We start from the raw sequence: 16824 nt of genomic DNA, 5'->3' as shown, positions 1-16824 counted from the left end.
GAGTACGGGAATAAGACCCAGGACTTTGTTTTCCGTGGGATTGGGGCGGTACGCCATACACACACACATATACCCTGTTTTCCCCGAAAATAAGACCTAGCATGATTGTCGGTGATGGCTGCAATATAAGCCCTACCCCCCAAATAAGCCCTACCCTGTTTCCCTGAAACGAAAGCCCTATCCTGAAACTAAGACCTACAAGGACTTTAACTAGGGCTTATTTGGGGGGTAGGGCTTATATTGCAGCCATCACCGACAATCACGCTAGGTCTTATTTTCGGGGAAACAGGGTAGTAGGACCATGGACAACAATCGTAGCCACCCTCTAATAGGAAGTGAGATCACAGCAGCAAAATAAAAGGAATTTGGATATTTGGAGGAGGATGAGAGCATTAGAGAGGACTTTTGTGAGTTAAGAATACATACTGGAATATAGTTTCCTTTATCTTTTCTAGAATACACATATATTTTATGCAAAACCTGCTTTCTGCTAAAATAACGTATTCATTATATTCATTTTATTTTTTTATTTTTTTGGGGGGGGGGGGGGGGATAGGTATGATGAAGGGAAGGAGAAGGAAGTCCTGCCCTCCGCACTAGACATCTGAAAATCATTTCCTTCCGAATTCGTATTTTTTAACGAATTTAGACAAATTAACAAAAACCTGTTTAACAAATGTTTCCGAATATTCGGAAATTTGAATATTCTAAAAATGTGCAAATTCACAAATTCGAAATTTCCGAAATTCTAAATTTCGGAAACATCGAAAATCCGAAAATGAGAATGAAAATCCGAAAATTCAAAAAGAACGAAAATCAAAAAATGAGAACAAAAAAATTCGAAAAAATCTGAAATAATAACTAACTAATAATAACTATTACTAAACTATTAAATTATACCCTGTTTCCCCAGAAAATAAGACCTAGCGTGATTGTCGGTGATGGCTGCAATATAAGCCCTACCCCCCCAAATAAGCCCTACCCTGTTTCCCTGAAACAAAGCCCTACCCTGAAACTAAGACCTACAAGGACTTTAACTATGGCTTATTTGGGGGGTAGGGCTTATATTGCAGCCATCACCGACAATCACGCTAGGTCTTATTTTCGGGGGAAACAGGGTAGGTATTGGAATTTCCTTTCAAATTTGGCTGTTAGTGAACGTAATGAATACAAATTTATCTGAAGTTACGAATTAGCGGAAATTATGAATGCCGCATCTAAACGAATGAAACGTAACAAATGACTTTTTATTATTATTATTATTTATTGTTAATAATTCGTTATGTTCCATTTGATTAGATGCGGCATTCGTTGTTTTAGGTAAATCGTAACCTTCAGATAAATTCGTATTCATTATGTTCACTACCCTGTTTCCCCCAAAATAAGACCTAGCGTGATTGTCGGTGATGGCTGCAATATAAGCCCTACCCCCCCCCCCCCCCCAAATAAGCCCTACCCTGTTTCCCTGAAACAAAGCCCTACCCTGAAACTAAGACCTACAAGGACTTTAACTATGGCTTATTTGGGGGGTAGGGCTTATATTGCAGACAATCACGCTAGGTCTTATTTTCGGGGAAACAGGGTAACAGCCAAATTTGAAAGGAGATTCCAATACCTATAATTTAATAGTTATTATTAGTTAATTTAGTTAAACCTTCAGATAAATTCGTATTCATTACGTTCACTAACAGCCAAATTTGAAAGGAGATTCCAATACCTATAATTGAATAGTTATTATTAGTTAGTTATTATTTTGAATTTTTGGATTTTCTTTCATATTTTCGAATTTTCGGATGTTTGAATCCCTGAATTTTCATATTTCCGAATTCTCTAATTTACGAATTTACAAAAAACAAAAAAAAACAAACAAACAAACGAATGAAATGAAAATGAAAGAATTTTTCGGCAGTGCACATCTCTACTCTGAACCTGGTGACCCCGATTCACCAAGCTGGAATAGCATTTTATAGCATTTTATAGCATTTTATATACTGAAACAGAAAGAAAAAACGGGAGGCGGTGCCCCAAAAGAGGGCCTTCTAATGGTGTTCAATTGTCTGGTACCTCATCCTACCCTGTTTCCCCGAAAATAAGACCTAGCGTGATTGTCGGTGATGGCTGCAATATAAGCCCTACCCCCAAAATAAGCCATAGTTAAAGTCCTTGTAGGTCTTAGTTTCAGGGTAGGGCTTAGTTTCAGGGAAACAGAGTAGGGCTTATTTGGGGGGTAGGGCTTATATTGCAACCATCACCGACAATCACGCTAGGTCTTATTTTCGGGGGAAACAGGGTATGATCAGATTGCACAGAAAACCCACTAGTACACTGAAATGAGGGCTATAACGGTACCAATGTAATCCAATATCAAAACAATTTTATTGTACAAAGTTTAAAATGTATAAACATGACAAAAAAAAAAAAAAGTATATGATCACACCACAGACATAAACAATAGGCTTGTGCAGTTCGTTTCGTAACATATTGAAATTCGTCCGAATTTTGCATCATTCGGATGCATCCGAATAAAAAAATAACGAATTTCAACGAAAGAAATTATAGCGGATATAACGAATGAATTCGACATGATTCGGTAATTTGTTAAAGATCTAATGGAACAAAATGTCAACTCAAAGTAAATCTTACAGTCCAATCAGCAAATTAATTTTGTGCCGGAGGTTGGATTACTGGCAAAAGTGCATTCCTGAGAACTGAGTGAGAAGGGTGTTGTATTGTATTAGAGCCGAGGAGAAGAGATGTTGTCATTGTGTGTGTTAAATAGATTCAATAAACAAACGACTTTCCAAACTACCCTGTTTACCCCGAGAATAAGACCTAGCGTGATTGTCGGTGATGGCTGCAATATAAGCCTTACCCCCCCCCCAAATAAGCCATAGTTAAAGTCCTTGTAGGTCTTAGTTTCAGGGTAGGGCTTCGTTTCAGGGAAACAGGGTAGGGCTTATTTGGGGGGGGGGGGGGTAGGGCTTATATTGCAGCCATCACCGACAATCATGCTAGGTCTTATTTTCGGGGAAACAGGGTAGTGAACATAATGAATACGAATTTACCTGAAGGTTACGATTTACCTAAACAACGAATGCCGCATCTAAACAAATGGAACATAACGAATTATTAATAATAAATAATAATAAAAAGTCATTTGTTACGTTCCATTCATTTAGATGCGGCATTCATAATTTCCGCTAACTCGTAACTTCAGATAAATTTGTATTCATTACGTTCACTAACAGCCAAATTTGAAAGGAAATTCCAATACCTACCCTGTTTCCCCGAAAATAAGACCTAGCGTGATTGTCGGTGATGGCTGCAATATAAGCCCTACCCCCCTAATAAGCCCTAGTTAAAGTCCTTGTAGGTCTTAGTTTCAGGGTAGGGCTTCGTTTCAGGGAAACAGGGTAGGGCTTATTTGGGGGGGGGGGGGTAGGGCTTATATTGCAGCCATCACCGACAATCACGCTAGGTCTTATTTTCGGGGGAAACAGGGTACGAATCATTATCACCAATATATATACAGTGGTGTGAAAAAGTGTTTGCCCCCTTCCTCATTTCCTGTTCCTTTGCATGTTTGTCACACTTAAGTGTTTCGGAACATCAAACCAATTTAAACAATAGTCAAGGACAACACAAGTAAACACAAAATGCAATTTGTAAATGAAGGTGTTTATTATTAAAGGTGAAAAAAAATCCAAACCATCATGGCCCTGTGTGAAAAAGTGATTGCCCCCTAAACCTAATAACTGGTTGGGCCACCCTTAGCAGCAAAAAAACTGCAACCAAGCGTTTGCGATAACGTGCAATGAGGCTTTTACAGCGTCCTGGAGGAATTTTGGCCCACTCATCTTTGCAGAATTGTCCTAATTCAGTTACATTAGAGGGTTTTCGAGCATGAACGGCCTTTTTAAGGTCATACCACAACATCTCAATAGGATTCAGGTCAGGACTTTGGCTAGGCCACTCCAAAGTCTTCATTTTGTTTTTCTTCAGCCATTCGGTGGTGGACTTGCTGGTGTGTTTAGGATCATTGTCCTGCTGCAGAACCCAAGTTCGTTTCAGCTTGAGTACACGAACAGATGGTCGGACATTCTCCTTCAGGATCTCTTGGTAGACAGCAGAATTCATAGTTCCTTTTATCACGGCAAGTCTTCCAGGTCCTGAAGCAGCAAAACAGGCCCAGACCATCACACTACCACCACCATATTTTACTGTTGGTATAATGTTCTTTTTATGAAATGCAGTGTTCCTTCTACGCCAGATATACTTGGACACACACCTTCCAAAGAGTTCCACTTTTGTCTCATCGGTCCACAGAATGTTGTCCCAAAAGTCTTGGGGATCATCAAGATGTGTTGTGGAGAAATTGAGACGAGCTTTGATGTTCTTTTTGCTCAGCAGTGGTTTTCTCCTTGGAACTCTGCCATGCAGGCCATTTTTGCCCAGTCTTTTCCTGATGGTGGAGGCATGAACGCTGACCTTAACTGAGGCAAGTGAGGCCTGCAGTTCCTTGGACGTTGTTGTGGGGTCTTTTGTGACCTCTTGGATGAGTCGTCGCTGCGCTCTTGGGGTAATTTTAGGCGGCCGGCCACTCCTGGGAAGGTTCACCACTGTTCCATGTCTTCGCCATTTGTGGATAATGGCTCTCACTGTGGTTCGCTGGATTCCCAAAGCTTTGGAAATGGCTTTATAACCCTTTCCAGACTGATAGATCTCAATTACTTTCTTTCTCAATTGTTCCTGAATTTCTTTGGGTCTCGGCATGATGTGTAGCTTTTAAGTATCTTCTGGTGGACCTTACTGTGTCAAGCAGCTCCTATTTAAGTGATGCCTTGATTGTGAACAGGTGTGGCAATAATCAGGCCTGGGTGTGGCTAGAGAAATTGAACTCAGGTGTGGACAACCACAGTTATAGTATGTTTTAACAAGGGGGGGCAATCACTTTTTCACACAGGGCCATGATGGTTTGGATTTTTTTTCACCTTTAATAATAAACACCTTCATTTACAAATTGCATTTTGTGTTTACTTGTGTTGTCCTTGACTATTGTTTAAATTGGTTTGATGTTCCGAAACACTTAAGTGTGACAAACATGCAAAGGAACAGGAAATGAGGAAGGGGGCAAACACTTTTTCACACCACTGTACATAAAAGGGGAGAAACACACATGAAGGAGAATTCGGGCTGCGCACCCCAAAATGCATGATAAGAATATGGGAAGTTCCCCCGGGGGGGGGGGGGTTTAATGCAGAGTATAAAAATTATATAAAAAGGTCTTTATTGAATAAATTCCAAATGCATGTTGAGTGTTAAAATATAAACTCTGGTTGGAGGAATACAATAATCATTTCATAGTACAGCCAAGCAACCATATACCGTAATCATACAGCATAACATGAGTGGCTGTACCAGTGTTAATTTCATCGACTAAAAGGACATTTTAGTCGACTAAATTAATTTGATTTTAGTCGACTAAAATACGACTAAAGCTAAAACAACTGAAATGACTAAAATACGACTAAAACTAAAATGCCATTATAGTCAAAAGACTAAAATTGAAATTTGACCGTAGTGCATGTTCATACCTCAATGTAATAATAAATAACATATTCTATTTTTCACTCCAGCAGTATGTACAGGCGTACCCCACATTTAAGTACACAATGGGGGTTTATTTACTAAAGCTGGAAAGTGCAAAGTCAGGCTCCCTTCTGCATAGAAACCAATGAGCTTCTAACCCCAGCTTGTTCAATTAATCTTTGATAATAAAACCTGGAAGCTCATTGGTTCCTATGCAGAAGGGAGCCTGATTTTGCACTTTCCAGCTTTAGTAAATAAACCCCCATTGTGTACTTATAAGTGGGGTACGCCTGTACTGTGATGAGGTAAAAATGTGCAAATTATATATTGTGATAATAAATGATAAAGGATAATAGACTCTACTACACAGTGAAAAGCGACGCACCTAAGCCCTAGCGTCGCTTACATAGTGTAGTATGCCACTATGTGCGTAAATGTGCGTGTGTCAATGCACTAAACCACAAGTGATATGACAATTGCGTATTTATATATATATATATATACACACGATATATAAACAAATGTAATAAAGAAAATATAATTTAAAAAAACTGTGATACCCAATCCTTATGTGCAAATATGATCAAAATTAAAGTCCAATGATAATATATATGAAAAATAGACGTAAAATGTAATGCAAAATTAAATCGGTGAACCAAGTCCAAAGTGTAAGTGGAATCCTTGTGTTCGCAGTCACAATAGGAAGTCACCAAGCGCTTAAGAATTATCAAAGACTTTGGTTCTGTCGGTTTTGCATGATTTTGGATGTTACACTTTGGACTTGGTTCACCAATTAAATTTAATTGGGTATCGTGTTTGTTTGTTTTTAAATTATATTTTCTTTATTACATTTGTTTATTTATCATATATATATATATATATATATATATATATATATATATATACAATCAGAGGCGTAACTTGAAGCTTGTGGGCCTCAATGCAAAAGTTGACCTGGCCCCCCCCCCAACTACCACCCACCACTTCCACCGTGTGTGCAGATACACCCACCGCACGCCAAGATACTTAAGAGTTTAGAGTTCCCAGAGTTCATCCTTACATCTTAGAATCAGAGGACAGGGATCACCCCTGGAGGATCAGAGGACAGGGATCACCCCTGGAGGATCAGAGGACAGGGATCACCCCTGGAGAATCAGAGGACAGGGATCACCCCTGGAGAATCAGAGGACAGGGATCACCCCTGGAGAATCAGAGGACAGGGATCACCCCTGGAGAATCAGAGGACAGGGATCACCGCTGTAGAATCAGAGGACAGGGATCACCCCTGGAGAATCAGAGGACAGGGATCACCGCTGTAGAATCAGAGGACAGGGATCACCGCTGTAGAATCAGAGGACAGGGATCACCCCTGTAGAATCAGAGGACAGGGATCACCCCTGGAGAATCAGAGGACAGGGATCACCCCTGGAGAATCAGAGGACAGGGAGAATCAGAGGACAGGGATCACCCCTGGAGAATCAGAGGACAGGGATCACCGCTGTAGAATCAGAGGACAGGGATCACCGCTGTAGAATCAGAGGACAGGGATCACCGCTGTAGAATCAGAGGACAGGGATCACCGCTGTAGAATCAGAGGACAGGGATCACCGCTGTAGAATCAGAGGACAGGGATCACCGCTGTAGAATCAGAGGACAGGGATCACCGCTGTAGAATCAGAGGACTGGGATCACCCCTGGAGAATCAGAGGACAGGGATCACCCCTGGAGAATCAGAGGACAGGGATCACCCCTGGAGAATCAGAGGACAGGGACCCCTGGCAGGTCCTTTGGCAGATCTCCTTTCCCATTCCAGCACTGTAAACAGCTCCTCCCCCGCCCCACAATACACAGGGCTGAAATCACATTCCTTTACACACAGTCTATCAGCCTCTCCATTCAGGAAAAGGCTCACAGCTTCTCCCCAGCCAATGAGAACAGAGGGATGTGAACTGTGGAAGGCAAAGTTTAAGCCCAGTACTGGAGCGTGGCTGTGGGGCCCGAGGGCAGAAGGGAGCTGGACTTTGCGGAGGATGTGATAATATGACAGGGAGGCTGCGGGGGCCCCCTGGAGCTAGGGGCAGGGTTGCGATTGTGACCCCTGCAACCCCTTATGCTACGCCCATGTACACAATTGTCATATCACTTATGGCCTATGGTCCAAGGCCAGAAAAGCCGGTGAGGAGTGACAGTAGGAGGACACATACGTGTCGATGCTTCAGTCCTGGTAGGGATGGCTCCTACCCTACTATCATGCAAATGGGTTTTTTCACCTTAAAGTGATACTAAAGTAAAAAATAACAAACATGTCATACTTACCTGCACTATGCAGTGGTTTTTCACAGAGAAGCCCAGATCCTCCTCTTCTCGAGTACTCCCGCCGGTGCTACTGGCCCCTTCCTCCTGCCCCCCACAGCAAGCAGCTTGCTATGTGGGCACCGGAGTCGAGACGCAGCTCTGTGTGTCCTCTCTCTCCTCATTGGCTCACTGGCTTTGATTGACAGCAGCAGGAGCCAGTGGCGCTCTGCTGTGTGTCTCAGCCAATCAAGAGGGAGAGTCTCTTGTGCAACATGGCTGGACAGAGAGGGGGCTCAGGTAAGTATTAGGGGGGCTGCTGCACACAGAAGGTTTTTTTTCACCTTAATGCATAGAATGCAGCCTTCTGCCTTTACAACCACTTTAATGCAGAGAATGCATTAAGGTAAAAAAAAACTTTAGCCTTTAGGATTCTTTAATACTTGACATGTTTGGTATCTATTCACTCGGCACAATTCCATCTATTATATTTTACCCAAAAAATTGATTATAGCATTGTATTTGTTTGCGCTAAAATTCATTTTAGTGGTTTTTTTTCCCTGAAAATATGTTTAAAAAAAGCTGCAAAAATATTGTTTTACATTTTAAAAAAATGCATCTACTACTATTTTATTCTCCAGGTCCTCGAATTTTCAGAAAATGTACAGTGCTTTGAAAAAGTATTCATACCCCTTGAGATTGTCCACATTTTGTCATGTTACAACCAAAAACGTAAATGTATTTTATTGGGATTTTATGTGATAGACCAACACAAAGTGGCACATAATTGTGAAGTGGAAGGAAAATGATAAATGGTTTTCAAATTTTCTTACAAATAAATATGTGAAAAGTGTGGGGGGTACATTTGTATGGCGCCCCCCGGAGTCAATACTTTGTAGAACCGCCTTTCTCTCCAATTACAGCTGCAAGTCTTTTTGGGGATGTCTCTACCAGCTTTGCACATCTAGAGAGGGACATTTTTGCCCATTCTTCTGTGTAAAATATTTCAAGTTCTGTCAGATTGGACGGAGAGCGTCTGTGAACAGCAATTTTCAAGTCTTGCCCCAGATTCTCAATTGGATTTAGGTCTGGACTGTGACTGGGCCATTCTAACACATGGATATACTTTGATTCCATTCCATTGTAGCTCTGGCTGGATGTTTCGGGTCGTTGTCCTGCTGGAAGGTGAACTTCCGCCCCGGTCTCAAGTCTTTTTCAGACTCCAATCCTGCGTACACACGATCTGAAATTCGGCCAGCAAAAGGCCGATGAGCGCTTTTCAAAAATGTGACCGTGTGTAGGCTCCATCAGACTTTTGCTGGTGGAATTTTGACCAGCAAAAGATTGAGAGCATGTTCTCAATTTTTTGGCTCCATCCATATTCCTATCAACTCTGACCACCTTCCCAGTCCCTGCTGAAGAAAAGCATCCCCACCACATGATGCTGCCACCACCATGTTTCACGGTGGGGATGGTGTGTTCAGGGTAATGTGCAGTGTTAGTTTTCCTCCACACATAGCGTTTTGCTTTTAGGCCAAAAAGTTCAATTTTGGCCTCATCTGACCAGATCACCTTCTTCCACATGTTTGCTGTGTCCCCCACATGGCTTCTCACAAACTGCAAACAGGACTTCTTATGACTTTCTTTCCCCAATGTCTTTCTTCTTGTCCCTCTTCCATAAAGGTCAGATTTGTGGAGAGACGACTAATAGTTGTCCTGTGGACAGATTCTCCCCCCTGAGCTGTGGATCTCTGCAGCTCCTCCAGAGTTACCATGGACCTCTTGGCTGCCTCTCTGATGAATGTTCTCCTTGCCCGGCCCGGTCAGTTTAGGTGGACGGCCATGTCTTGGTAGGTTTGCAGTTGTGCCATACTCTTTCCATTTTCCGATGATGGATTGAACAGAGCTCCGTGAGATGATCAAAGCTTGGCATATTGTTTTATAACCTAACCCTGCTTTATACTTCTCCACAACTTTATCCCTGACCTGTTTGGTGTGTTCCTTGGCTTTCATGATGCTGTTTGTTCTAAGGTTCTCTAACAAACCTCTGAGGGCTTCACAGAACAGCTGTATTTATACTGAGATTAAATTACAAACAGGTGGACTCTGTTGACTAATTAGGTGACTTCTGAAGGCAATTGGTTCCACTAGATTGTATTTAGGGGTATCAGAGTAAAGGGCGGCTGAATACAAATGCCCCCCCCCCCCTCCTCACACTTTTCACATATTTATTTGTAAAAAAAAAATTGAAAACCATTTATCATTTTACTTCCACTTCCCAATTATGTGGCACTTTGTGTTGGTCTATCACAGTGATGGTGAACCTCGGCACCCCAGATGTTTTTGAACTACATTTCCCATGATGCTCAACCACACTGAAGAATGCCTGAGCATCATGGGAAATGTAGTTCCAAAACATCTGGGGTGCCAAGGTTCTCCATCACTGGTCTATCACATAAAATCCCAATAAAATACATTTACGTTTTTGATTGTAACCTGACAAAATGTGGAAAATTAATTCTTTTTCAAAGACACCGTATACCTTTTGGGGGGGGGGGTTTCAGCAATTTCTCGCAAAAAATGCTCACCATAACGTGTGCAAAATTTTTTTTTTTTTAAATTGCCCCGGTAGACAGGTGGTCAAAAAAAAAAAAAAATTATAGCTAAAAAATAGAATAAAAAAAGTCACCTTTGCTGCAAACATCACCTTCAATCTCCCAGGACAAGTCAGAGAAGTTCGCTGTTGTGATGGGGAGGATCGTGCGCTCGCCTCTCATCATCTTCCTCTTTGTTTCCACAGAGTAATCGGAATCACAGTGCAGCCCTCAGAAGCAGACGGTATGTAAATAAAATTAGTAAATCACCAGAATTATTCATGGTAATTTCAGTCATTATAACGAGCGAAGCTTCCTCCGAGATAAACAGATCATTTTCCACCCCGCCGCCGAGCCTCCGTGAGTCACATAATACGCCGGACATGTTTGTTTACATCATTTAAATTAATTTCAGGCAACGTGGGAACACAAATCAGTACACTGACGTTGCTGCTCAGTAATACTCGGTGTACCTTGTACTGGTTGTCTGTAGCCTCCTGCAGCCAGAATCCAGAGATCTCCTCACATGTTCAGTGGGAGGGCGCTTCCTGAAAGGTGTCCTGTGTAACCCCCTTGATCGCTGTATCAAATACACTATATTACCAAAAGTATTGGGACACCTGCCTTTACACGCACATGAACTTTAATGACATCCCAGTCTTAGTTCCGTAGGGTTCAATATTGAGTTGGCTCCGCCCTTTGCAGCTATAACAGCTTCAACTCTTCTGGGAAGGCTGTACACAAGGTTTAGGAGATGTGTCTATGGGAATGTTTGACCATTCTTCCAGAAGGGCATTTGTGAGGTCAGGCGCTGATGTTGGACAAGAAGGCCTGGCTCGCAGTCTCCGCTCTGATTCATCACAAAGGTGTTCTATCGGTTTGAGGTCAGGACTCTGTGCAGACCAATCAAGTTCCTCCACCCCAAACTCGCTCATCCATGTCTCTAGGGATCGGGAGTGCGTTGCACTCAGAATGCAGGGATCAGGAGTGCGTTGCACTCAGAATGGAGAGATCGGGAATGCGTTGCACTCAGAATGCAGGGATCAGGAGTGAGTTGCACTCAAAATGCAGGGATCAGGAGTGCGTTGCACTCAGAATGTAGGGATCAGGAGTGCGTTGCACTCAGAATGTAGGGATCAGGAGTGCGTTGCACTCAGAATGCAGAGATCGGGAATGCGTTGCACTCAGAATGTAGGGATCAGGAGTGAGTTGCACTCAGAATGTAGGGATCAGGAGTGCGTTGCACTCAGAATGTAGGGATCAGCAGTGCGTTGCACTCAGAATGCAGGGATCAGCAGTGCATTGCACTCAGAATGCAGGGATCAGGAGTGAGTTGCACTCAAAATGCAGGGATCAGGAGTGCGTTGCACTCAGAATGTAGGGATCAGGAGTGTGTTGCACTCAGAATGCAGAGATCGGGAATGCGTTGCACTCAGAATGTAGGGATCAGGAGTGAGTTGCACTCAGAATGTAGGGATCAGGAGTGCGTTGCACTCAGAATGTAGGGATCAGGAGTGCATTGCACTCAGATAGCAGGGTTCAGGAGTGTGTTGCGCTCAAAATGTAGGGATCAGGAGTGCGTTGCACTCAGAATGTAGGGATCAGGAGTGCGTTGCTCTCCGAATGCAGGGTTCAGGAGTGCGTTGCACTCAGAATGGAGAGATCGGGAATGCGTTGCACTCAGAATGTAGGGATCAGGAGTGAGTTGCACTCAGAATGTAGGGATCAGGAGTGCGTTGCACTCAGAATGTAGGGATCAGCAGTGCGTTGCACTCAGAATGTAGGGATCAGCAGTGCGTTGCACTCAGAATGCAGGGATCAGCAGTGCATTGCACTCAGAATGTAGGGATCAGGAGTGCGTTGTACTCAGAATGCAGGGAATGGGAATGCGTTGCATTCAGAATGCAGGGATCTGGAGTGCATTGCACTCAGATAGCAGGGTTCAGGAGTGTGTTGCGCTCAAAATGTAGGGATCAGGAGTGCGTTGCACTCAGAATGCAGGGATCAGGAGTGCGTTGCACTCAGAATGCAGGGATCAGGAGTGCGTTGCACTCAGAATGCAGGGATCAGGAGTGCGTTGCTCTCAGAATGCAGGGATCAGGAGTGCGTTGCTCTCAGAATGCAGGGATCAGGAGTGCGTTGCTCTCAGAATGCAGGGATCAGGAGTGCGTTGCTCTCAGAATGTAGGGATCAGGAGTGCGTTGCTCTCAGAATGCAGGGATCAGGAGTGCGTTGCTCTCAGAATGTAGGGATCAGGAGTGCGTTGCTCTCAGAATGCAGGGATCAGGAGTGCGTTGCTCTCAGAATGTAGGGATCAGGAGTGCGTTGCTCTCAGAATGCAGGGATCAGGAGTGCGTTGCTCTCAGAATGTAGGGATCAGGAGTGCGTTGCTCTCAGAATGCAGGGATCAGGAGTAAATTTGCCACTGCTCTCAAAGAGCCGCCTGTGTCCAATGGACTTAGTGGGACCCATGGTAGGGCCGGCCCTGGCTAGAACCAAAATGAAAAAAAAAAAAAGGATTCTGGGTAATTCCTGGTTGTCTTGATTCCACAGGTGAAGCCAAGCCACCGAAGCAACAAATTTCCCTAACAGACGTTGGAACGGAGGAGTTCTTCCAGAAGCTGACCACACAAATCACAGAAATGGTTTCCGCCAAGTTCAGCCAAGGTTTGTCTACTTTACATCATGGTGGGCGGATCCTCCTGTGTTTTTGGCCTTCCTTGGAATAAACGGATGGACAGGAACGTACAAATATGGTGATAGCATTGCAGACATGCTTTTTTACATGCTCAACAGAATATAATGAGTTTTCAAAAGAAAGTGCCGGATAATCTATTTTCTTTCAGGCTCTCTCTCTCCAATAGAAACGTCTTCATAGCAGGCAAGGAGGAAGAAGGAGGGGGAGGAATCACTTCTTTGTCTCACTCACTTATGTATGAATAATGTAGCTTGAGTTATTGGACTCAGCAAACAGACTTTTTTTCTCACCAGAGCAGCTAAGAAAAGACAGGTGAATAGGTGTCTTGAATGCCATCTGTTGGTTGGAAATAAATAAACATCATAGTTACATAGTAGGTGAGGTTGAAAAAAGATACAAATCCATCAAGTCCAACCCATGTGTGTGATTGTATGTCAGTATTACATTGTATATCCCTGTATGTTGAGGTCGTCCAGGTGCTTATCTAATAGTTTCTTGAAACTATCAATGCCCCTCCACTGAAACCACCGCCTGTGGAAGAGAATTCCACATCCTCGCCACTCTTACAGTAAAGAACCCTCTACGTAGTTTAAGGTTAAACCTCTTTTCTTCCAATTTTAATGAGTGGCCACGTGTCTTATTAAACTCCCTTTTGCGAAAAAGTTTTCTCCCTATTGTGGGGTCACCAGTACGGTATTTGTATATTGAAATCATATCCCCTCTCAAGCGTCTCTTCTCCAGAGAGAATAAGTTCAGTGCTGGCAACCTTTCCTCATAACGAATATCCTCCAAACCCTTTATTAGCTTTGTTGCCCTTCTTTGTACTCGCTCCATTTCCAGTACATCCTTCCTGAGGACTGGTGCCCAGAACTGGACAGTATACTCCAGGTGCGGCCGGACCAGAGTCTTGTAGAGCGGGAGAATTATCGTTTTATCTCTGGAGTTGATCCCCTTTTTAATGCCAATATTCTGTTTGCTTTGTTAGCAGCAGTTTGGCATTGCTGAGCCCATCATCTACTAGGACCCCCAGATCCTTCTCCATCCTAGATCCCCCCAGAGGTTCTCCCCCCAGTGTATAGATTGCATTCATATTTTTGCCACCCAAATGCATTATTTTACATTTTTCTACATTTAACCTCATTTGCCATGTAGTTGCCCCTCCCCCCCATTCATTTGTTCAGATCTTCTTGCAAGGTTTCCACATCCCGCGGAGTAGTTGTTGCCCTGCTTAGCTTAGTAGCGTCAGCAAATACAGAGATTGACTGATTACCCCATCCCCATCCTCCAGGTCATTTATGAACAAAATAAATAGGATTGGTCCCAGCACAGAACCCCGGGGGACCCCACTACCCACTCCTGACCATTCCGAGTACTCCCCATTTATCACCACCCTCTGAACTCGCCCTTGTAGCCAGTTTTAAATCCATGTACTCACCCTATGGTCCATGCCAACAGACCTTATTTTGTACAGTAAATGTTTATGGGGAACTGTGTCAAATGGTTTTGCAAAATCCAGATACACCACATCTATGGGCCTTCCTTTATCTAGATACACCACGTCTACGGGCCTTCCTTTATCCAGATACACCACGTCTACGGGCCTTCCTTTATCCAGATACACCACGTCTACGGGCCTTCCTTTATCTAGATACACCACGTCTACGGGCCTTCCTTTATCCAGATACACCACGTCTACGGGCCTTCCTTTATCTAGATACACCACGTCTACGGGCCTTCCTTTATCCAGATACACCACGTCTACGGGCCTTCCTTTATCCAGATACACCACGTCTACGGGCCTTCCTTTATCTAGATACACCACGTCTACGGGCCTTCCTTTATCTAGATGGCAACTCACCTTCTCATAGAAGGATAACAGATTGGTTTGGCAAGAACGATTCTTCGTGAATCCATGCTGATTACTGCTAATTATACCGTTCTCATTACTAAAATCTTGTATATAGTCCCTTATCATCCCCTCCAAGAGTTTACATACTATTGATGTTAGGCTAACTGGTCTGTAATTCCCAGGGATGTATTTTGGGCCCTTTTTAAATATTGGTACTACATTGGCTTTTCTCCAATCAGCTGCCACCATTCCAGTCAGTAGACTGTCAGTAAAAATTAGGAACAATGGTCTGGCAATTACTTGACCGAGTTCCCTAAGTACCCTCGGTTGCAAGCCATCTGGTCCCAGTGATTTATTAATGTTAAGTTAAGTTAATCCTGTCACTATTCCTCCCTATTCTATCCAATCCTGTCACTATACCTCCCTATACTATCCAATCCTGTCACTATACCTCCCTATACTATCCAATCCTGTCACTATACCTCCCTATACTATCCAATCCTGTCACTATACCTCCCTATACTATCCAATCCTGTCACTATACCTCCCTATACTATCCAATCCTGTCACTATACATCCCTATACTATCCAATCCTGTCACTATACATCCCTATACTATCAAATCATGTCACTACGCCTCCCTATGCCATCCAATCCTGTCACTATACCTCCCTATACTATCCAATCCTGTCACTATACCTCCCTATACTATCCAATCCTGTCACTATACCTCCCTGTCTCTATACCTCCCTATACTATCCAATCTTGTCTCTCTACCTCCCTATGCAGGGCAGGACTTACCATTGGGTTTGACTGGGCTCAAGCCCATGGGCCCCACCAAATAGGGGGCCCCGCCGAGATATATAGCCGAGTGTACTTGGCTCGGCTTTGCTCACATTCACACTCAGTCCCGCCCTATGATGGACATAACACAGGGACATGGGCGTGACCGTGAGCTAAGCCGAGTACACTCAGCTACTCTCTGCTCCGCTCGGGACTGCAACAGGACCTGAGAGCCGCCGAGAGGACTCGAGAGACACCAAGATACACAGGACTGTATCTCCGCGGCGCCATTTTTAAACTTCAAGACTGCAATGACAAGGCTACAAATGACAAGGCTGCAAATGACACTGGGGCAAGGCTGCAGATGGATGGGCAAGGTTGTAGATGGGCACTTATAAGGCTGCATTGATGGGCATTTAAATGTAATTTTTTTTCCTTAAACTTCCCTCCTAAACTTCGGGGCGTGTTATACGCCGATAAATCCAATAATGTATAGAAGGTAGGGCCCGAAAGTGACTCAAGCCCAGGAGCCCTTACCACCCTAAGTCCTGCCCTGTCCCTATGCCATCCAATCCTGTTACTATACCTCCCTATACTATCCAATACTGTCAATATACCTTCCAATACTATCCAATCCTGTCTATATACCTCCCCATACTATCCAATCCTGTCACTATACCTCCCTATACTATCCAATCCTGTCACTATACCTCCCTATACTATCCAATCCTGTCACTAAACCTCCCTATACTATCCAATCCTGTCAATATACATACCTATACTATCCAATCCTGTCACTATACCTCCCTATACTATCCAATCCTGTCACTATACCTCCCTATACTATCCAATCCTGTCACTATACCTCCCTATACTATCCAATCCTGTCACTATACCTCCCTATACTATCCAATCCTGTCATTATACCTTCCTATACTATCCAATCCTGTCACTATACCTCCCTATACTATCCAATCCTGTCATTATACCTTCCTATACTATCCAACCCTGTCTCTATA

At 43.4% G+C, this 16824-nt stretch overlaps 1 protein-coding gene across 20 annotated transcripts in view; it reads left to right on the top strand.

Annotated features, from left to right (window-relative positions):
- The window catches only part of OBSCN (obscurin, cytoskeletal calmodulin and titin-interacting RhoGEF), a 705115-nt gene that overhangs the window by 421081 nt on the left and 267210 nt on the right, over window positions 1-16824 (top strand). For all 20 annotated transcript variants that reach the window (XM_077490633.1, XM_077490622.1, XM_077490628.1 and 17 more), the window contains 2 exons: window positions 10682-10719; window positions 13029-13142. In XM_077490633.1, the coding sequence (XP_077346759.1) occupies window positions 10682-10719; window positions 13029-13142 (152 nt within the window). The remainder of the gene's footprint in view (window positions 1-10681; window positions 10720-13028; window positions 13143-16824) is intronic.

The sequence above is a fragment of the Lithobates pipiens genome, unplaced genomic scaffold, assembly GCF_037356315.1.
Source record: "Lithobates pipiens isolate NorthernLeopardFrog02 unplaced genomic scaffold, aLitPip1_a1.2 Scaffold_19, whole genome shotgun sequence".
NCBI classification, from domain to species: Eukaryota; Metazoa; Chordata; class Amphibia; order Anura; family Ranidae; genus Lithobates; species Lithobates pipiens.
This window is presented reverse-complemented; position numbering and strand designations above follow the sequence as displayed.